Raw genomic sequence first — 22,647 nt, forward strand, 5'->3', positions numbered from 1 at the left:
TCAACTGTTTCTCCGCCCCCCCCCCCCGATCCAGCAGGAGGACATTTTATCATAAAAAAGCCAGCGCACAGCACCAACACGAGCCAGCCAGATCGGGCCGGCGTGGGAGCCCTGCTCCGCCCCCCCCGATCCAGCAGGAGGACATTTTACCTTAAAAAAGCCAGCGCACAACACCAACACGAGCCAGCCAGATCGGGCCGGCGTGGGAGCCCTGCTCCGCCCCCCCAATCCAGCCGGAGGACATATTACATTTAAAAACGACCCAGCGCACCACTTCACAGAAGCCAGCCAGATCGGGCCGGCGTGGGAGCCCTGCTCCGCCCCCCCAATCCAGCCGGAGGACATATTACATTTAAAAACGACCCAGCGCACCACTTCACAGAAGCCAGCCAGATCGGGCCAGCGTGGGAGCCCTGCTCCGCCCCCCCGAACCAGACATCAAAAATGAAGCTCTCCCTGCATACACACACACTAGCCACCCTTTTGATAATCCTCCTCATTTCTAGTTGGAAAGCAGCTGCAAACAACTTACCCACCACAACCACATCCTCCAGTACAACCAACTTCCAACTTCCCAACAGAAGAATACTCACATCAAGAAACTCGAACCACCACGCCAGCACTCAACACTCCATCACTGTTACCTGGAGAAGAAGATCAACACTTCCGAAAACAAAATCTCATCCATCTCCCACAACACTCATATACCCAGAAACAACTCACATTCCCCAGACTGACACGACCTCCCTTACATGTGCCTATGTTAACATCAGAGCACTAGGACCCAAAACAGAAAACATAAAAAATTGGATAAAAACAGAAAAACTTGACTGCCTATTCCTCACTGAAACCTGGTTAACCTCAGACACAGACCCTAGAATAAAAGAAGTATGCCCGCCAGGATACAAAATAACAGTAACCTGCAGAGAGAAAAAAAGAGGAGGAGGACTAGCAATAATATTCAAGAACTCCCTAACTCTAAACATACTTGAGAAAACATCCACTCCACAAATGGATTTCCTAGCGTGTCAACTCACAAACCCAACACTAAAAAACTCTCTAAACTGCTTGCTCTGCTACATAACACCAGGAAACTGGACCACAGTGAGACCTGAATTTGAAAACTTCATCTACCAAAACTCACTAACAGCTGAATATAACCTCATCCTAGGAGACCTAAACCTACACCTAGAAGACACAACCTCCACACCAGCAAATAACTGTCTATCCTTCCTCAATGCCTTATCCTTCCAGATCCTAAACCCACAAACCACTCATGAAAAAGGTCATCAACTGGACATTGCTGCATTCATGTCTCACCAACCATCCAATCCAGCAATCCAAACTCCTAACGGAACATGGTCCCCATCCCTATGGTCAGACCACTACATTTATAACTTCAACATCAATTGGACCAAGACCAAACACACACCTCAATCAAAAAAAACCACATATACCTCACGCAAACATATCGACCCAACCATTTTCTGGTCAAAGGTAGACGAAACTATCCAAGACTGCGACCCAAAAAACTTCATCTCCCACTGGAAAAATGTATCCACCAACATCCTTGATGATCTGGCACCCCTACAAACCAAAACCAGAACCAGCAGGAAATCAGACCAATGGTTTGATAATGAATTACTCCAACTCAAAAGACAGTGTAGAAGATTAGAAAGAAAATGGAGAAAAAAGAACCAAGATCAAACAAAAACCGACTGGAAAAAAACCAACAAACAATACAAAAATCTACTAAAAGATAAGAGGAAAAGCTACTATACTAATCTCATAGGCACGGAAACCCAAGATTCCAAAAAAATATTCCAAATCCTGAAAGAATTAACAGACACCAAACCATACACTACCTCCACGAACACACCTCCACCATCACCCACCCTCTTAGCAGAACACTTCAAGAACAAAATCACCAACACCAGAGCCACACTCATCCTTAACCCATCCCATCAAAATCCAATCACAATCCACCCTACAGGAAAAGAGGCAATCGCAGCAGACAGAATTTGGACTCAATTCCCTAACATACAATGGTCAGAATTCAACAAATGCTACAAAAAATACAGCCATGCCTCCTGTGACCTCAACCATTGCCCCTCATATCTCCTTACCACCTCTAGTGTAAAATTCCGCACCATAACTCTACAATGGATCCAATTCACGCTCACAGAAGGCACATTCCCTGCTGACCTCAGCGAAATTGTCATCACCCCAATCCAAAAAGACCCAAAAGCACCACAAAACCTCCCATCTAACTTTAGACCTATAGCCTCAATTCCGCTATATGTCAAAATTATAGAAGGCCTAGTAGCCAAACTCCTCACCAATTACTTAGAGGACCATAACCTACTCCACCCCATGCAATCAGGCTTCAGAACAAACTTCAGCACAGAGACACTACTAGGCTCCCTTATGGATACCGTCAGACAACAACTTAGCACAGGGAAAAAAATGCTACTCATACAACTGGACCTATCGGCGGCATTCGACCTAGTAGACCACAACATCCTTCTACAGATCTTAGATGCAATAGGCATCTCAGATAAAGTATACTCCTGGTTTGAAGGATTCCTAAAACTCAGAACCTACAGTGTAAAATCAAACAAAGAAAAGTCAGAATCCTGGTCAAACCCCTGCGGCGTACCACAAGGATCTCCACTATCCCCTACCCTCTTCAATCTCTACACTGCTTCTCTAGGAACGCATCTGGATAATCTAGGCATAACCTCCTATAGTTATGCGGATGACATCACCATCCTCGTCCCATATGATCATTCTAAACCTACCATGACAGACAAACTTCACCAAACACTTGAAGCAGTCACAACCTGGATGAAAAATCACAAACTTAAACTCAACCAAGATAAAACCAAATTCATCCTCCTAGAAAATGACAAGATCCAAACCACAACCAACCTAGACATAAACGCAACCAAATATCCCATCCAAACCACCATAAAACTACTAGGCATGACCATAGACAGATGCTGCACAATGCAACCGCAAATAAATAAAACAATTCAAAAATCATTCGCAATCATGAGAAACCTGAGACAAGTTCGAAAATTCTTTGAAAGAACACAATTCCAACTTATAGTACAATCCCTAATACTAGGTATATTGGACTACTGTAACATACTCTTCCTTCCTTGTCCTGCAACTACGATAAAACAACTCCAAACAATCCAAAATACAGCTTTGAGACTCATCTACTCATTGAAAAAACATGACCACATCACTGAAGCCTTCATCAACTCACACTGGCTCCCAATCCAAGAAAGAATCCATTTCAAATTCTACTGCATATTATTTAAAACCCTACACGGAGACAGCCCATCATACCTGAACAATCGCCTCATCCAAGCACCCAGTACCAGACACAGAAAAACGCACTCCCCATTCATACCCCCCCCAATCAAAGAAGTAAAAAGAACAATACTACACGACGGCCTCCTAGCCACTCAAGCCGCAAGACTGGACAACCAGATCTCCAACCTTCTGATGACCACCCCAGACTATAGGACATTCAGAAAAGAAATAAAAACCACACTTTTCAAGAAATTCCTGAAACAGCAATAACAACACGACCCCTAAATGCTCTTAAGATCTACAACTTACCTCTCTAGCTAATCATTGTAATTCTGTCCTTTTTAAATTAACCTTTTGTAATCCGCCTTGAACCGCAAGGTAATGGCGGAATAGAAACCCCTAATGTAATGTAATGTAATGTAAATCTATCACTGACTAACTCAGGAGTGGGCAACCATGGTGCTTGAGAGCCACACAATGCAGTCGGGTTTTCGAGATTTCCACACTGAATATGCATGAGATTGATTCACATTTACTGCTTCCATTGTATGCAAATAAATCTCATGCATTTTCATTGTGGAAATCTTGAAAAATCAACTGGGTTTTGGCCCATGAGGATCATGGTTGCCCACCCTGGACTAGCTGAAGAGGAGATTTTATGTCTTGAATTAGAGGATGACAAGGGGACAAATTTATCCCTGTCCCCACAGGAACACAATTTCCCTGTCCCGTCCCTGTGAGTTTTATCGCTATCCCTGCCCCATTCCTGTAAGCTCTGCCTTAACCGCAAAAGCCTTAAATACTTATGATTTTAAAGTGTTTGAGGCTTGTGCAGATGAGGATGGAGCTTGCAGGAACGGGGCAGGGACAGGAAAATAACTCATGGGAACGGAACGGGAAAATGAGTTCCCATGGGGACGGGGAAAAATTTGTCCCTGTGTCATTCACTATCTTGAATTGAATAAATCAGTCTTAACCCAAAGGGTGTACCAAGACCTGAAGAAAGAAAATTGCAAATCTCTAATAAAAACCTGTTTTTTATGGAAGTATGGGCCAAAATTTCTTAAGGACAGCAGGACAAAATGAATTTATTGCTACCCAAGAAGATGCCACCAGTTACTATTTGAAGGATGCAAATACTTCTTGCCAATGATATATATTTTCTTGATTTTTTTTAACTGAATAAATATAAAAAATATCAAAAAGTATTCTGTTGGGGTTGCTATCTTTCTATTAGGATTTAGATAGGGATCTAATCACATCTTAAACATGAATTGTGCTAAAATAGAAAATGTCCTAGGAGATTCAAAATCTTTTTTTTTCAGCCTTATATATACCAACAACAGGGAATGAACAGTCCTCACCCCTCACCAGCTATTTGTAATAAAAGCAAAGAAAATAATTAAAAATATTTATTTTAAGACATTCTACCTTTACAGGCATGAAACATTTTTCATACAGAAATACAAAAAACATGCATAGACCAATGTGGCCTCTTACGATGAATATTTTACATAGTAAAAGCAGTTAAAACATTTTTAAGAATAATATAAATACCTATTTTAAAAATATATTCAAAAATAGACGCATAATGCATCTCACATTTCAGTCCATCCCAAAATAGCAAACTTCACTGATGCAAAGAGATTCACTGCTACAGACACATATAACTTTAGCCCACCTGTGACCAAAAACAACTTATTCGCCATAGGTACACCAAGCCAGCCACTAAAGAAAGAACCTTTTTGTAGATCAGGTCCAGCCAATTCTTAGTGAAGTGCAATCATTGCTACTGGACCGGGAGAGGAGGCTTCCAAAGACAGGGGTTGGTGTATACGGTCCCAACTAAAGCAAGCCAAGAGAACAGGCAAAAAGTTCCATAAGAGGGCAACAAGTGAGGTAGATGAAGTAAGTCTCAAAGAAAAGGAGTGGTTTGACTTTTGCATTCTAAGGGGCCCTTTTACTAATGTTTAGAGTGCACTAACAGAATTAGCGCCTGCGAAAAAGACTATTTTATCCCTCTGGGAATCATAACATTTAATGCATGTTAAGCTTTAGTAAAAAAGACCCTTAACTGAAGTGTTCATGCTCTCAAATTACCGTTTCTTATAACATCGACTCCTTGAAAAACACTACAGTCCCAAGGAAGTGTCTGTTTGTCTCTAAAGCTTCTAAATCGAACTATTAACAGTCCAATTTATGCCGTGTTCTTGCGGAAAAATAAAAAATATCCAGGCACTTGAATGAAAAAGATTCTCTTTCACCTCTTCTTCTGAATGAGATGTGTCATGTTTAAGCATGCTAATGCTTTTTTTTTTTTTTTGGAATAATTTATTTTTGTTGTTCTCCCTGAGACAAGGCATATCATTTTATCAAATGCCATCCTAAAGACAGGAAGATCTCAGCAGCAAGACCACTTCCCTCCTACATCTTCAGGGGGCCATATCATATCCAACATGCTCTCTTCTCCAGCACCTTCCTCTGATATTCAAAGTAAAGTCCTCTGGCCCTGGCAGGCAGATAAGCTCTCGTGGATATAGTCTACAAGCCACACAGAGCCACGTGGCACACTGAAACCCCTCCCCTTTGCTGGGGGACAAACTTGGCTGAGCCGCCCACTAAGGCGTTGTCTTCAGATGTTCCCAGATGCTCTGCATTTTGTATGCTCTGTTGTGCTTTGCTTTCTTCTGCTCGCTTAGCCTGGCCTTCAGCTTTGCAGTGTCAAAAGAAGTCTGGATGGCATTCCTGATAGCATCAGACCTAGGAAAAATACATAAACGGAATAGTCAATCAGTTAATTTATCCACAAAGTCAGAGAAAACCTAGACCACCTTTGTTTGAATTGCTTTGCATCATCAAAGGAATGCAAGCCGGGCTGCCTAGATCACGGGAATGGAATTTGAATTTTGCTACTTGCAAATTAGGAATGAATGTCTAGAGAATGACATGGTGACAGAATTTGTCACCGTCCCTGTCCCTGTGGATAACCGTGGGAAACCATCCCCATGTCATTCTTTATGGAGAGAGGGAAGAAGCAGCCACTGACCCTCAAGCCTTGCATTGAAGAATGCTGGTGTAGAAGGACTGAGGTGGAGTTAGACACTAAAGAATGACACCTGATGGTTAGAACATAAGACCATAAGCATTGCCATACTGGGACAGACTGAAGGTACATCAAGTCCTCCTGTTTCCAGTAGTGGCCAACCCAGGTCAGAAGTACCTGGCAGAAACCCAAATAGTAGCAACATTCCAGAGCTGAGATTGTGATGTCATAATGCCTCATTCCACCAATGCCTAAGAGCTAACCTCATCAGTGATGTCACGATGCTTCATTGTCCTATACTTGGCTCACATAAGAATCAGAGTATGAATGGGCACAGCCACTGACCTTGAACTGAAGAATACTGGTGAAGGATTGAGGTTGAGATAGACACTACAAAATGACACAGGATGGTTTCCCCATTCGCGGTTTCGGCAATTGCGATTTCACATATTCACAATTTTTTTTTGGGGGGGGGAGGAAAAAAAGAAAAAAAACCCACAGTTTAGCCTTCCCCCTGGCGTCCCGGCCTTACCTGGAGGTCTAGCGGGCTTTCGGGGCAGGAGCGATCTTCCTACACTCCTGCCCCATGTAGATCGCCAATGGCTGTGGGGAGTTCCCGTCATAGTCTCGAGAGACTAAGGGAACTCACGGCAGCTATTTCCTATTGGCGATCTGCACAGGGCAGGAGCGTAGGAAGATCGCTCCTGCCCCAAAAGCCCGCTAGACCACCAGGTAAGGCCGGGATGCCGGGGGGAAGGCAGGAGGGAGGCGGGGGTGGGTCAGAGCCGGACCAGAAGATATTTGCGGTATTTCACCATTTGCAGTCCAGCTCTGCCCCTATCCCCCACGAATCTGGAGGGAGAAGTGTATCTGCAGGGGACAGGGACAAATTCTGACACCATGTCATTCTCTACTTAATGCACAAAGTATTTTGAGATCTATGTGGGGGAGGGGCAGTTGTGAGAAGTAAGGGGCAAGCTGTTGTCACTTGTCTCTTGATCAGCAGCTGAGTTTAAGAGCCCTGTACATCACCTTCAGACAACTGGAGAATGTTGTATATGAACAGAATTATTCTTAATAGCCAGAATGTTGACTGCATTAAAGTAATCCATATGTTGACTCTGCACCCACTATCTGTATAGGCAGCAGTAATGAAAATATGAATAGTGCACTCGTGGTGTTGGTACTATTTCCATTGTATATCCCCTTCCCAAAGTTGCAAGAAATGAAATCCTCAAGCTCAAGATGCACAAGAACTGTCCAAGCAAACAGACTTGGGGAGGGGGAGGGGACTTCTGTACTTCATTCTCACCCCAATCCTTCTGAATTCTTCATGCAGACATTTTTAAAGAGGTGGCAGAACATTGGGCAAGGTTTATGAGATCTGTAACTGAGACTGTGTCGGTCTGTACACGTTTCACACATGTGCAGCTGGAAAAACACATTGAAGGCAGACAGGCAGGAGCTGCGAGCTGTGTTAGTGGTGTGGAACAAGGCCGCTTCTCCCAGAAAAGAGACCAGAAGCTAAGGCAGCTCCCAATAAACTCTTCTCTCCCCTCTTTGTGCGGCCCCACACACATAAGCTTAGTAAAATAAGGACCAGTTCAAAGCCCCACTGGTAGCAACAGAAGCAGCATGGGATAATGACGCACCAAGGCCATCCTAACAGTTGTGCAGTTGATACGATTGCACAGGGCCTAAGGGAGGTGGGGGTGTAAAATCCTTCCTCATCCATTTTCTCCACTTTAGTGGCCATGGAGCAGTGGGCACACCGAGGACATAATTCCAGCTCAGGATGCTCCTATGATGTAGGGTTACCATATGGCTCCAGAAAAAGGAGGAAAGGTAGCTGATAGATGGAAAAACTATTTTTATCTGTTCAGTGTCAGCTTAAGGGATTCCTAAGGGATTTATCTTATGTAGTAATTTATTAAATAAAAGTTAATAATCCTTTAGTGATGAATGTTTCATTATTTATAGGGGGATCCTTGAAAAAGCTTCTAGTGAACATGTTGGATCCAAATCTCCCCAGGTCATAAATTTAAAATGAAAGAAATGAAGATATACTTGAGACAAGTACATATTTATTATGAGTCAAGATTTATCTTAAGGAAAATAATAATAGGAATCAATTTAAATAGATAAAAAGCCAGTGACAAATTAACACCTACGATACCATGCTAAAAAGTGATTATGAGCGGTGGTGGCGGTGTAACTGAGGCTTGTTAGAGACTTTAAGTTGAATTTCTGATTTTGAAAAGCATGATCAACTCAAAGGGGTTAAGAACATAAGAAGTTGCCTCGGCTGGGTCAGACCAGAGGTCCATCGTGCCCAGCAGTCCGCATGCCCATCAGGCCCATGACCTGTAATGTGATCCTTCTCTAAGCCCTTTGATCCCTTTTATCCTTCTATCCATACTCTATCTAAAACCTATCTCTACCTCTATCTGTATCCCTCAATCCCCCTATCGTTCAGGAATTTATCCAATCCTTCTTTGAACCCCCGTAGTGTACTCTGTCCTATCACAACCTCTGGAAGCGCAATCCAGGTGTCCACCACCCTCTGTGTAAAAAAGAACTTCCTAGCATTGGTTCTAAAATTGTCCCCTTTCAGCTTCTCTGAGTGCCCCCTTGTGCTTGTGGTTCCCCATAGTCTGAAGAACCTGTCCCTTTTTACCTTCTCTATGCCTTTCATGATCTTGAAAGTCTCTATCATGTCTCCTCTGAGTCTCTGCTTCTCAAGGGAGAAGAGCCCCAGCCTTCCCAACCTGTCTGCGTATGAAAGGTTTTCCATACCTTTTATCATTTTCGTCGCTCTTCTCTGGACCCTTTCAAGTATCGCCATGTCCTTCTTGAGGTATGGTGACCAATACTGGACACAGTACTCCAGATGCGGGCGCACCATCGCACGATACAGCGGCATGATGACCTCCTTCGTCCTGGTTGTAATGCCCTTCCTAATAATACCCAACATTCTGTTTGCTTTCTTTGAGGCTGCTGCAGATTGTGCCGTTGATTTTATCACAGTATCTACCAGCACTCCCAAGTCTTTTTTAAGGTTACTATCCTCTAGCACTGATCCCCCCATTTTGTAGCTGAACATCGGGGGTTTTTTTTCCCAAATGCATGGCCTTGCATTTCTCTATATTAAAGCGCATTTGCCATTTACTTGCCCACTCTTCTAGTTTGTTTAGGTCCCTTTGTAGGTCTTCACATTCTTCCATGGTTCTAACCCTGCTGCAGAGTTTGGTGTCATCCGCAAATTTTATAACTTCACACTTCGTCCCTGCTTCTAGGTCGTTTATAAATACATTGAACAGCAGCGGTCCGAGCACCGACCCCTGGGGAACACCGCTCGTGACCTTCCGCCAGTCCGAGTAGTGGCCCTTCACTCCAACCCGTTGCTTTCTGCCTGCCAACCAGTGTTTAATCCACCTGTGTACGTCCCCTTCCACCCCGTGGTTCCACAGCTTCCTAAGAAGCCGCTCATGGGGTACCGTGTCAAAGGCTTTTTGGAAGTTGAAATAGATGATGTCTATGGGTTCTCCTTTGTCCATCTGGTTGTTTATCCCTTCAAAGAAGTGCAGTAGGTTCGTTTGGCACGATCTTCCCTTGCAGAAGCCGTGCTGGCTCGCCTTCAGTTGTCCATTTTTTTCTATGTGCTCACAGATGGTGTCCTTTATCAGTGCCTCCATCATCTTGCCTGGGACTGAAGTCAGGCTTACTGGCCTGTAGTTCCCCGGGTCACCCCTCGATTCCTTTTTAAAAATAGGTGTGACATTTGCTATGTTCCAGTCCTCCGGGATCTCCCCAGTTTTCAAGGACAAGTTACAAATTTGACGGAGAGTTTCCGCTATTTCATTCCTTAGCTCTTTTAGAACCCTTGGGTGGATTCCGTCCGGGCCCGGTTTTGTCGCTTTTTAGTCTGTCTATCTGCTTGAGGATCTCCTCATGGCTTATCTCTATATGCGCCAGTTTTTCTTCTTGATTTCCACTTATGATCTCTTCGGGTTCTGGTACATTTGATGTGTCCTCGCTCATGAAGACCGATGAGAAGAACTTGTTTAACCTGTCGGTTACCTCTTTTTCCTCCTTTACCACCCCCTTCCAGTCTCCATCATCCAACGGTCCTACTTCCTCCCTCGCCGGTTGCTTCCCCTTGACATATCTGAAGAACGTTTTGAAGTTTTTGGATTCCTCAGCCAGCCTCTCCTCGTATTCTCTCTTTGCATTCCTAACCACTCGGTGACAGTTTTTCTGATGTTTTTTGTGTTCTTTCCGGTTTTCCTTGGTTTGGTCCTTTTTCCATTTTCGGAACGATTTTTTTTAAATCTCCTATCTCCCTCTTTACTTCTGTCGTTATCCATACCGGGTCTTTTGTTCGATTTTTTTTACACCCTTTCCTAAACCTGGGAATGTACAGGTTTTGTGCTTCCAGCACCGTGTCCTTGAATAGGGACCAGGCTTTCTCTACGGTTTCCATCTGTTTTGAGCAATTTTTGAGTTTCTTTTTCACCACTGCTCTCATAGCGTCACAGTTCCCTTTCCTGAAGTTGAGCGTCGTCGCTGCAGTTCTCTTCACTTTGGATGTTCCTACCTCTAATTTGTACTGGATCATGTTGTGATTGCTGTTTCCTAGTGGTCCTACAACTGCCACTTCCTTTGCAGGTTCATTGAACTGAGTGGTTATCCCGAAAAAGGAGGACAGATTGAGACATCCAGGTTTTATTTCCGTTGAAAGCAATAGAAGTAAGGAGGACAGATTGAGACATCTGGGTTTTACTTCAACTGAAAGTGATGGAAGTAAAACCCGGATGTCTCAATCCATCCTCCTTTTTCTGGAGCCATATGGTAACTCTGCCTGTGTGACCCAATTTTGATTTCCTTCATGAGGTGTTGCTTGGAAGAGGACAGTGCTGCTGCTGCCTTGGGCTGTGTCTTTTTCTGAGCAAGTTTATCATTGTGGGGAAGAGAAGTGTGTGAGAAGGGGGAGTTGTCTAAAGCAGTGATTCCCAACCCTGTCCTGGAGGAACACCAGACCAATCGGGTTTTCAGGCTAGCCGTAATGAATATGCATGAGAGAGATTTGCATATGATGGAAGTGATAGGCATGCAAATTTGCTTCATGCATATTCATTAGGGCTAGCCTGAAAACCCAATTGGACTGGTGTTCCTCCAGGACAGGGTTGGGAATCACTGAAGAGGCAATAGAGAAAAGGAAAAAGAACCCCTTTGGCACCCTCTGCATGTTACAGTTTGATCTTTTTTTTTAACCCTTTATTTGGCATTGTTGCTCAGAAGCAACATGTGTCTTCTATGGCTCTTAGGGGAGATCTGCATCTCCAAAAGCCTGTTACTTGGCACTGTGGCTCTCGTTCAACATCAGGTTACGTAAAGCAGCCGTTTCACCATCTGCCAACTAAAGGATTAATATCCATTTCTGTGGAATGTTTGGGTGTCTGGCATTTTCAGCGTAGTTGTACATGTATACACACACAGACACATGCTCACCTTTTCGGCTGCCTGTTGTTTGTTTGCTGCTTTGGAACACACTTCAGCCCAGAGCTCGAACAATCGTTCTCCTTGTTAAATAAATGCAAACGGTATCCGCCTTTTTCCAGGGAAGACTGCACCCTGCGCAAAAACAAGCAGAAAGAAAAATACTTGTTAGGGACAAAATGCCACTTAGAAACACCTGCGCATAATAAATAATTCTTGGATAAGGGATGGGACAGGGCTGCTTTGAAGATAACCCAGTATGGGCTGTAGGAAAACATAGAATGGGGGGGGGGGGGGCGCGGGGCGGGAACAGGAGTACATTTATACATACCGGAGCTCTGGCTTTGTTTGGCAGAAGCTGGAACATTTCTTGTCTTTCTGGTTGGCACAGCTGCACCTGTTCTGAAGTCCTGAGAGATTCTCATAGACTTTCTGCCTCAGCGACCGCTTTGACCGGGGGCCTCCGAGCCCGTAAGAGACAGTTCTCCTGCAATTCAGAACGACAGCGTATAAAGCAATTAAACCGATTGCCCTCGCAGCTGCGTCTTCATCTGAACTGGCTGGTTCCTCTGCTAATCCACAGGCAACGGACCGTTTCATACAATTTGATGACTGGTCCCAAATAGCGGCTGAGGAGAGCCACAAATGACATTTTGTGCCCTTTGACTCTCTCTCAGCCCCTCCATTTCTATTCCCCCTCCCTATATAAACCACTCCCCAGATATGGCACGTTCTAAACATGTGCTGCCTGATAGTCAAAAGTTAAACCCTGCATAGTAACTTGGCACACAAGTGCTTCTGAATATTGACAGTTAGGTTAGGGGCGAGTCCACTTAGCCAGTTAGCAGCGATTTTCAGTCCGCTAACTAGCTAAGTAACCACATAAAGTTAGGACTCCAAAGATAACTTAACACCAGTCTGAATATGAGTTAACTTCCGGATGGCTGCTGACATCTGGATAGTCAAAGCTGGGAGCCACGCATGCCCCGGCCCTGAATAGCCAGAGTGATTTCACTTCACGGCTGTGAACGGCTCAGATGCCGCTCACCTGCTCAGGCTGAATAATGGGTAGCGAGTACCGCCTTCGGGTATGTATCAGTCTGAGGGAGTTCAAACCTCTCTTGCTTCCAAATTTGCAAGCATTATAATGTTTCAGGAGGTCAAGTACATAAACAAAGCCAAATGATTAAAAGGGGGAGAAGATTGGGGGTTTTTGTTTGGTTTTTTTTAGTTGAAATACATCCGCCCTCCTTTGTGCAAGTTTTGAGAATTCAGGAAGGCGTGGGATAGGCAAGTGGAATCTCTCGGAGAGAGAAAGAGATAATGGTTACTGCAGAAGGGCAGACTAGATGGTCCATTTGGCCTTTATCTGCCATCATGTTTCTATGTTTCTATAACCATAAAGTTCTATGACCTCACAATGCAGGTGTAAAGAGCCTTAGCCAATAGGGAGAAGAGGAGATAGTGGATATTGCAGATAGGCAGACTGGCTGGGCCATTTGGCCTTTATCTGTCATCATGTTTCTATGTTGCTTTAGGGCTAATCCAAATGCTTGAAAGATCCCATATCTCATCTCAGGGTTTGGATTTTCAAGTGCACATGACACCGTTCTAGCTCTTTAGAGGGCATTTTCATAAAGAGGTGCCCACATTTAGGCACCTAGAGGGCAACTACGTAGAGCATATTCTATATCAGATTGTGAGCATGTCAGATGTGAGTATTTACACCAGCCATAGAGCCGACATAAATGTTCAAACCTAGGGTGTTAAAAAAAAAAACACATGTAAGTTACAGTGTTCTATAAGTTATGAGGTCAGTGGCGTAGCTAGGGTGAGAGGCGCCTCCCTCCCCTGCCCTCTTCTGTGCCCCCATCCCCATAGGCTCCTTCCCTGCCCCCTCCTGCCACACGTGCACGCCCCTTCTCCCCATACCTCTTAAAGGTTCACAGCGCAAGCAGCGACCCCCAACCCGTTGTTCATGCCAGCGTCGGCTCTGCCTCCGACATCAGTTCCTAGGCGCAGGTTCAGGAAGTGATGTCAGAGGAAGAACTGATGCTGGTGCAAGATGGTGCTTGGAGTGGACCGCCCCCCCCCCCTTACTACTCCACTGTATGGGGTTGATATTCAGAAGGGTAGGAGATGCTCCTGTGGGGTTAAGCTCAACTGAGGTAGTCGACTGCCGATATTTAGCAGCACGTAACCAGTTAGGCTGAAGCATGAACTTAACTAGTTAGCAGTGATATTCAGTCTGCTAACCAGTAAGTAACCGCACAGAGTTGGGATAGCAAGACAGCTGCTCTAACCTCATTTGCCAAGTTAACCAGATATCGATCTGAATATCAGCTTGGTTAACATGTGGGTCAGCAAACCTACTTAGATATTCAGTGACAGGAGCGGCACGTCCCGGCTTTGAATATTCAGGGTTGTCAGCCTGCAGAGGGAAGCAGCTTATCAGCTGCTCAAACCCATAGGCTGCATATCAGATGCTCTGTGTGTAACTGTGCCCTGCCCATACTCCATCTAGACTCTGCCCTTTGCGTATTCCCACCTTTAAAATACAAGCCATCTCATGAAGATGACAGATTTTAGAAAATTGCACAGCCAGAATATTGACATTCATGCACTTGTAATTTAATAAAATTTACAAACCTGCACTATTTAGAGATTCTAGGTGGGGTACATAAAAAAATCTACACAGTAAAATGTAAACAGAACAAACAAACAGCACAATGCTAATATTTTGGCTTACTGGAAGACTCTTTTACCATCACTTAAATGCCATCATAGCATTTTTGAAACAAACAAAAAAATGTTTTAAGAGATTTCTTAAAAGTCTCTAGACTTCTAATTGATCTCAAACATCAAGGTAAGTTGTTCCACAATTTCGGGTCAGCATTATAAAAAGATACATATATGCTAGGGATGGGCGGCCAGAAAATATTTGTTTCTTTTACCATGTCATTTCCAGGAATGCTTGTTTAAATCATTTTCACTTGGCCATTATGTCATCACAGGAGCAAATTGCTTGTTTGCAATTACCCCACAGAAACTTTGCTCCAGCAATCAATTATTTGAATCAGGCATAAGTTTATTTTTGCTGTGGTTTAATTTGATACTTTTCAAATTAGGGACCCCTGATGAAGGCGTGTCAACCGAAACACGGACCGTGTCGGGTCCCCTGGTTTGTATAAAGGTAGTGACACTAACCGCAACCATAATTGTTTTAATAAACCTAGCCTGCATCTTATACCTCTGTCTACAGTTGTTCTTTGTTTTGCTTTCACAGGAGCAAAGTCATTGAGTGTGCTCTTTTGGAAAGGATATGCATTCTTTTCCAAGTAGTGCACACATACACATATTAACTTGTCTATGCTTAGTTGTTCACATGTGTGCAATATTTCGAATAGGTATCCTGTCAGGAAAAGTGTGTGAACTCTTTCTGAAACCGTGGGCCCTCTGTGCAAAGAGTGCTCAGCTTTTCATAAGAATGTATGTTAATATTGGTAAAAAAAAAAAAATTTAAGCCCCACAAATTGTGTTTCTTTCTGCTCATTTTCATCTGTCATTCTCATGTAACCACATGGGATATGTGGTGGATACTTCCCATGCACCTTGTGAGGCTGGAAGACGGTGTCAAAATGGTAGATGACGTTTAATGTGAGCAAGTGCAAAGCGATGCATGTTGGAAAGAGGAACCCAAACTATAGCTATGTGATGCCGGGTTCTGTGTTAGGAGTCACTTCCCAAAAATAGGATCTAGGTGTCATTGATGAAGAAGCATTGAAACCCTCAGCCCAATGTGCGGCGGCTGCTATGAAAGCAAATAGAATGTTAGGAATTATCAGGAAAGGAATGGAAAACAAAGATGAAGATGTTTTAATGCCTTTATATCGCTCTATGGTATGGTCGCCCCTCAAATACTGTATGCGGTTCTGGTCACCGTATCTCAAAAAAGATATAGAAAAAGTACAAAGAAGGACGACAAAAATGATAAAAGGGATGGGACAATGTCCCTATGAAGAAAGGCTAAAGCAGCTAAGGCTCTTCAGCTTGGAGAAGAGATATGAGCTGGGAGGGGTGATATGATAGAGGTCTATAAAATAATGAGTGGAGTGGAAAGGGTAGATGTGAATCACTTGTTCACTCTTTCCAAAAATACTAGGACTAGGAGACATGCGATGAAGCTACTAAGTAGTAGATTTAAAACAAACTGGAGAAAATATTTCTTCATACAATGTGTAATTAAACTCTGGAATTCGTTGCCGAACAATGTGGTGAAATCGGTTAGCTTAGCAGGGTTTAAAAAAGGTTTGGATAATTCCCTGAAAGAAAAGTCCATAGGCCATTATTGAGATGGCTTGGGGAAATCCACTGCTTGTGGTAGAGGAAAGGTAGGGAAGGAGCGGGAGGAGCAGAGGTGTCAGCACCCTCACCAATATGGCGCCCGGGGCGGTCCACCCTTCCCCTTACTACATCACTGATTCTAGCCATTTACATGCATTCTGGCATCTAAACATTGGTACCTTCTTTATAGAATTACCCTCTTACCCCCAGAATCTATAAATGGTGCCCACATTTTTGAGCGCCCACAGTTGCACGCTATCCTGACATCCATATGCAAATAAATTAGATACAATGAACTGTTAACAATTTATTACTGGTGTTAATTGCCACAAATTTTGATTTGCATAAGGATCTGGCTATGTGGGATTCTATAAAGATCCACACCCAAATCTTCACATGTATAACCCAAAGAGGGTGCAGCCATTGGAAGGGCATAAGAGGGTCAAGGGCAATCTATTTTATATATTTGTAATTTATATTCTGCATACCCTACAATTCTATGCGGATTACCAATTATTCAGGTACTCAAGCATTTTTCCCTGTCTGTCCCGGTGGGCTCACACTCTAATGTACCAATCACCAAAGATGTGCACGGTGCTACAGCATTCCAGGGATATACACCAGGTTTCACTTCCTGTTAAGTTCTCGTGCCCAAAGTTGGGTGCACCATTCATAAAGAGCACTGAGCCTGGAGAACCCCGCTGAGCACGGATTTGTGCCGGTGCCTAGTTTTCTTTAATCCCAATACCAGTGTACTTTTAATATATGTACTACCAACCCTCTCTAATACAACATATGAAATGAACAAGCTAGGTTGGTAAGTATACACTTTTACACTAATTTATTTATTATAAAAAAGTATAAAAAGAAAAAAACTTTTGTATGAACACAGACACAGCGTTTAATAAGGAATTACCTATGATGAGGCACCACATAAATCTCCCGCTTTTGAAACTGACATAGCGGTGGAGTGGTGGGGCTGAGGTATTTCAGTGAAGATTTTCATGTTGAAATATACCAACCTAGCTTGTTCATTTTCATAGGTGCCTAATTTTCAGCACCATTTACCGAACGCAGCTCGTAACGTGCAGTAGAAAATACATTTTTGGCTTCCTATGAGGTCATGAAAAGTTCTCAGTCCAACCAAAAAGAGAAAGACATGGATATGGTTCAATGTCAAAAAAACCAGAGAATTTTGCTTCTGCAAATTGGCACTTAACGAAAGAGAATAACACTCTTTTCAGCTACAGTGGCAAAATAGCGCTCAGAATTTAGGAACTTGATTGGTTGCGCTGAGAACTTTTCAGCACCCCCCCCCTCATAATTCACTGGCCCTTAGAAGAATGCACAGAAGCACTTTCAGTACAAGCCGCTCCTTGCATGTGATTATTTAATGCCTCTTAAATCATAAGAAAAACGTTTCATTGCAAATTACTTTAGAGACTTGAAACACTGTAAATATTTGCAACCATTCCATACCTAACCCTGCCGTTTGTCTAAGCTTGCATAAAATGGTAAGAAGCGCTCTAAGTCATATTAGGCTGCCAAGTCTGTTGAACAAAACTGGGCAATATTTACTTATTCATTCATTTATTCATTCAGGTGTTTAGCCCATCCTCCCAAAAGAGCCCAGAACGGGTTACGAGAGTACACCCACAGCAAAGTCAGAACAGACATGGGCAAGACTTATTTGGGAAGTGAGTGGTACAAAGACTGAGGGCTCTTTTTTTCAAAGGTGCGCTAGCGTTTTTATCACGCGCTAGCCGAAAAACTACCGCCTGCTCAAGAGGAGGGGGTAGCGGCTAGCGCACGTGACATTTTAGCTCGCGCTATTCTGCCCGTTAAGGCCCTAACGCATCTTCGTAAAAGGAGCCCTGAGTTATGATAAACAGAGAACATCAGAGATACAGTAAGTGATTATACATGAGATAGATAGATAGATAGTAGAGAATGACACGGGGACAAATTTTTCCCCCGTCCCCATGGGAACTCAATTTCCCCATCCCGTCTCCGTGAATTTTGTTGCTGTCCTTCTCCCTGCCCCATTCCTGTAAGCTCTGTCTTAACCACACAAGTCTCGAAAACATGATTTGAAAGTGTTTTGAGGCTTGTGCAGAAGAGGACTGAGCTTGCAGGAATGGGGAAGGGGCAGGAAAAGAACTCGCTGGGACGGATGGAAAAATGAGTTCCCACGGGGACGGGGAAAAATTTGTCCCCGTGTCATTCTCTAATAGATAGATAGATAGATAACCTATGTATCTATCTTTAAAAGCTTTCTGATATGACTGAAATCTTTGACAGCATTAATTCTCCTTCCAGTATTAATTTGGAAGCGAGATAATAGTGAGCAAATAACCACTGACCTCTGCACCATCTTTTGTTTGGAGTTGAGGTATAGTCTAGTGCAGTGATTCCCAACCCTGTCCTGGAGGAACACCAGGCCAATCGGGTTTTCAGGCTAGCCCTAATGAATATGCATGAGAGAGATTTGCATATGATGGAAGTGATAGGCATGCAAATTTGCTTCATGCATATTCATTAGGGCTAGCCTGAAAACCCAATTGGCCTGGTGTTCCTCCAGGACAGGGTTGGGAACCACTGGTCTAGTGGTTTGTGCAGTGGGCTAAGAACCTAGGAACCAGGTTCAATTCCCACTGCAGCCCCCTGTGACTAGGGCAGGGGTGTCAAAGTCCCTCCTCGAGGGCCGCAATCCAGTCGGGTTTTCAGGATTTCCCCAATGAATACGCATGAGATCTATTAGCATACAATGAAAGCAGTGCATGCAAATAGACCTCATGCATATTCATTGGGGAAATCCTGAAAACCCGACTGGATTGCGGCCCTCGAGGAGGGACTTTGACACCCCTGGACTAGAGCAAGTCACTTAACTCTCCGTTGCCCCAAGTACAAAATAAGTATCAGTATATAATATGTAAAACCACTTTGATTATGTAAATCTATTCCCTCCCCTTTTCAGTCTGAAACCTCTCTGGAACTCAGCTTTGTTCACTGTATTTTTTTTTTTGGGTTGGGGGGGGGGGCATTTCATTGCCCTAATCCTACACAGATCAGAGAAGAGCAGCTTCTTAGTTGATGCTGTGGGTTTGATGTATAAAAGGGTTTCTTTTATTCTCCCATCCATAGACTCCAAATGAGAGACACCGTTTATCGTATGGTTTATTTACTGTTTTCTTATATTATCTGATCTCACAGGAATAATGTAGGTATTTAGATATTAAAACTTCAGCACCTTCCAATCCAGTCTTGCTGTTTACACGCTGGGGAGGGGGGGTGATGTCATTTATAGCACAAATTAATTTCAAAGTTATGATGTAATTAATATATGGCATACAAACAATTGCAAGCAGCCTCTAATCCATGAAATACGGTATGTCTGTTTATCTAGGAGCCAAGCAGATTATTGCTTTTTGCCTTGAAACAGACAGGGCTGGCCCAGCCATTAGGCAAGTGTATTAGGCATCCCAGGGAGAACCCTCATTCCTTCAATTAAACTTCTGGTCTTTAGCCCATTTCCCCTTCAAGATGTTAGCGATAAAACTCAGCAAATTGTGATAATCCCCACAGCAATCCTATAAAAACACATAAATAATCTTCATACGTTTATTAAATATTAAACTTGCTGCCGTAGATGACCACTTAGTCTTGCCTAATGTTTGGGCCGGCCCTATTTAAAGCATATTAAGCTCCGGCTTTAGAACCTTACTCTGGCGTGTTGATCCAGATGATGTCCAGGTGGCAGAAGTAAACGCACTCCTTATCCATCAGCGAGGAGCAAGAGCAGCGCTTGGGCCGACGCGGCCGCCAGGGGGATCCGGGAGAGCGCGGGGCAAAGGTAGCGGCGGCGGCCGTGGCCTGGAGTCCAGAGTCCGGGCGGGAGAAAGAGCGCACGCTCACGGAGGCTGCAGGGGAGAGAGAGACAGACACACAAGACGGTCAGCACACCCTCAGGATTCAGAAACAGGCAGGCGGCGGGACGTATATTTGGGATCTTTCTGCACTACCTGGCACAACTGCAACATAAGAACATAAGAACATAAGCTGAGTCAGACCTCTGCTGAGTCAGACCATAGGTCCATCGTGCCCAGTAGTCCGCACCTGCGGCGGCCCCCCAGGTCCATGCAACGTAATTGAATTCCCATGGCGAAAAGGAGGAACTTCGTGGAGACAAGCGGCTAACCTGGGTTCCAGGGGAAGGTGCCTTGCGACAAATTGGAGCATAAGAGGGAGCGCTGGGGATCGAGACAACCAGTTTGGGGATTTTTTTTTTCGTGCAGCGTATGTTATTTAAACGCAATCAATCATCAAAGCGATTAAACTAGCATTTATTAGAATAGCATGGCGTAAAAACAGGTGGCTTGGAAAGTACAGCTCGCCTAGTTGTCCTCCCCTTGCACTGGAAGCCTGCATTGCGCAGATACTTTTAGGCTGGATTAATATGCCGCCTACCTTGGCAAAGGCTTTAAAAAGGTGTGCCCGGCTTCGAGAACAGGTCTAGATGGGGTGCTTTGTTGGGGTTTTTTTGGTTTTTTTTTTCACGCTCACAGTTGGTCTGGAAAGAGGAAAATTATCTGATCTGATCATTCTTACATGTGGAATCTAGCGACCTGTTTGAACTGAAAATCAGAGGGCTTTAGATGAAGCAGGCGTCTGCCAGGAAGGTGAGGCTGCAGAGGAGCCCAGTCACCGGGTCCTGCCTTCCCCCAGTACCACCCAGTAAACTTGGGGATAGGATCTCTATGAAATAGAGGTTCTAGTCCCCTTTCCACCTGGGGGGGAGGGGTTAAGTAGTAGATGTTTCCCTTGGAGGGTACCCGCTGTCATGGTGCTTTTTTTTTAACAATATACAGAAAATTAGCTCCATGAAGACATGCTTTATTCTCTTCGTTATTAATATCTATTGGTGCCTCTTCCTTTTTATATCATTCATTCATTTGTTTATTTAAAAAGATGTGCCCATGGAAGTTAAGAAGTTACAAATGTATATTTCAAAAAGTGTATTCGTTCCCCAAGACAGGTGAATCAGCTCTTTGATTGTTCTGTATTACGATAAATCCCATCCCCCCCCCCAAAAAACCAAAAAACAAAAATCCTGCTAGAATTTGCAGGATAAACAAAACCACTGTTCCGTCTTTCTTTCTGCCTGCTGTCAAGAGATGGGGCTAGGAGTTTGTGTGCAGCAAAATCCCGGAGCTGTAAAGCGCATGCACGGCTATTTAAGCCAGGTTTAAACATCGGACTGTCAGAATCAGTCCATGATTGCACCGAAGGGAGTTCCAAAGCGAGAAAAGTAGGAAAACTCAGGCTTTTTATCAGGCATTGAAATGATTTTAGTTGCTAGCGTTTTGTTTGGGGTTTAACATTTTGCGAGGTGCCTGCATTTCAGAATACCCTTTTTTTTTTTTTTTCACATTTATTTTTAATTTGTAACACTCAGGTTACGAAAAGGATCCTATTCCCCCCACAATCGTTCCGGAAAAATCAGTGGATTACATACCTGCCTGGAAAGCTCCTTGACAGATCACAACAGCCAGCAGCGAAAGCAACGTCTGTAAATCCATGCTGGAAAGAATCATCTTCTTTACGAAATTAACGACAAAAAAAAAAAAAAAAATGACAATGCTTCCCAAATATTTTCTTCTTCGCGGATTTATTATTATTACAATATTTCAAAAGGCAGCAGGTATTCAGCTACACAAGACAAGGTGTCCCTCCTCTCTTCAGACCGGGCTTTAAAAAAGCAACCTGGAAAACGAAAACAGGGAATCCCAAACAGAAATCAAGAGGAAAAGCCGAGACTAGTTGATTCTTGTTTTCAGGGGGGGCCAAAGGGGCGACTGCTCCTGCCCGAGTCCCCAGTGCGAGTGTGGTTTGGGTCAAAGTCTTCTCCTCCCTTATATACTGAACCCCCCATAGGGTTTGTAAACAGCCCTCCGACTTTATTTTATCCTTACACAATGTTATTGTGTTATTAGTCACCGAGAGGCAACGTGCAAGCTGAGATAAGAGCCGGCTGGGAAGGAAATCGCTGCAAACTTCAGAGAGGCAGACGCCGTCTGACAAGCCAGGGGTAGGGCTGGGATAAGTCATTAGAGCAGACCTCCGTTGTAACCTGCTGCCTGCCGGCCGGTGCGCTGCATTACCTGCTCTCCGGCGCCAGGGGGCACACGCCAGCTTGCAGGCGGCCGGCTTTTTATTCGGTTCTGCGGTGCCGCTGCTTTGTCCTCTGGAAACCCCATAACAGAAGGGACGAAAAAGTTCTTGAGACTGGGTGAGGAAGGTCTTACACGAAAAAAAAAAAAAAAAAAAGTATGCAAAAAGCTGGAGGAATGCTCTCTAAGCTATAACCTAAAATGAGAAAGAATCCATTCTCTTTTTTTTTAGAATTAAGGAATAGTTTCAGATTGAGTAAATGCATT

The 22,647-nt window shown here is 43.8% G+C and overlaps 1 protein-coding gene across 1 annotated transcript; it reads right to left on the bottom strand.

Moving 5' to 3' along the window:
• Window positions 1-4,723: 4,723 nt before the first annotated feature.
• On the bottom strand, window positions 4,724-22,350 carry EDN1 (endothelin 1). The gene is made up of 5 exons (XM_033935141.1): window positions 21,726-22,350; window positions 19,935-20,130; window positions 12,198-12,353; window positions 11,879-12,001; window positions 4,724-6,084 (listed from the first exon to the last, which is right to left on the bottom strand). Exons 1-5 carry the CDS (start codon window positions 21,802-21,804, stop codon window positions 5,943-5,945), a joined length of 696 nt encoding a protein of 231 aa, XP_033791032.1. The 5' UTR covers window positions 21,805-22,350; the 3' UTR covers window positions 4,724-5,942.
• Between the last annotated feature and the right edge of the window lie 297 nt (window positions 22,351-22,647).

The sequence above is a fragment of the Geotrypetes seraphini genome, chromosome 2, assembly GCF_902459505.1.
Source record: "Geotrypetes seraphini chromosome 2, aGeoSer1.1, whole genome shotgun sequence".
NCBI lineage: Eukaryota > Metazoa > Chordata > Amphibia > Gymnophiona > Dermophiidae > Geotrypetes > Geotrypetes seraphini.

Bases quoted from the DNA above. Each gene is read 5' to 3' on its own strand.
- EDN1 (XM_033935141.1), bottom strand. From the start codon at position 21,804: ATGATTCTTTCCAGCATGGATTTACAGACGTTGCTTTCGCTGCTGGCT. The intron at 12,002-12,197 runs GTATGTATAAAT...GTTTTTGCGCAG, and splicing joins CAAACAAAGCCAGAGCTCCG to GGTGCAGTCTTCCCTGGAAA. The intron at 6,085-11,878 runs GTGAGCATGTGT...TATTTTTCCTAG, and splicing joins AACAACAGGCAGCCGAAAAG to GTCTGATGCTATCAGGAATG.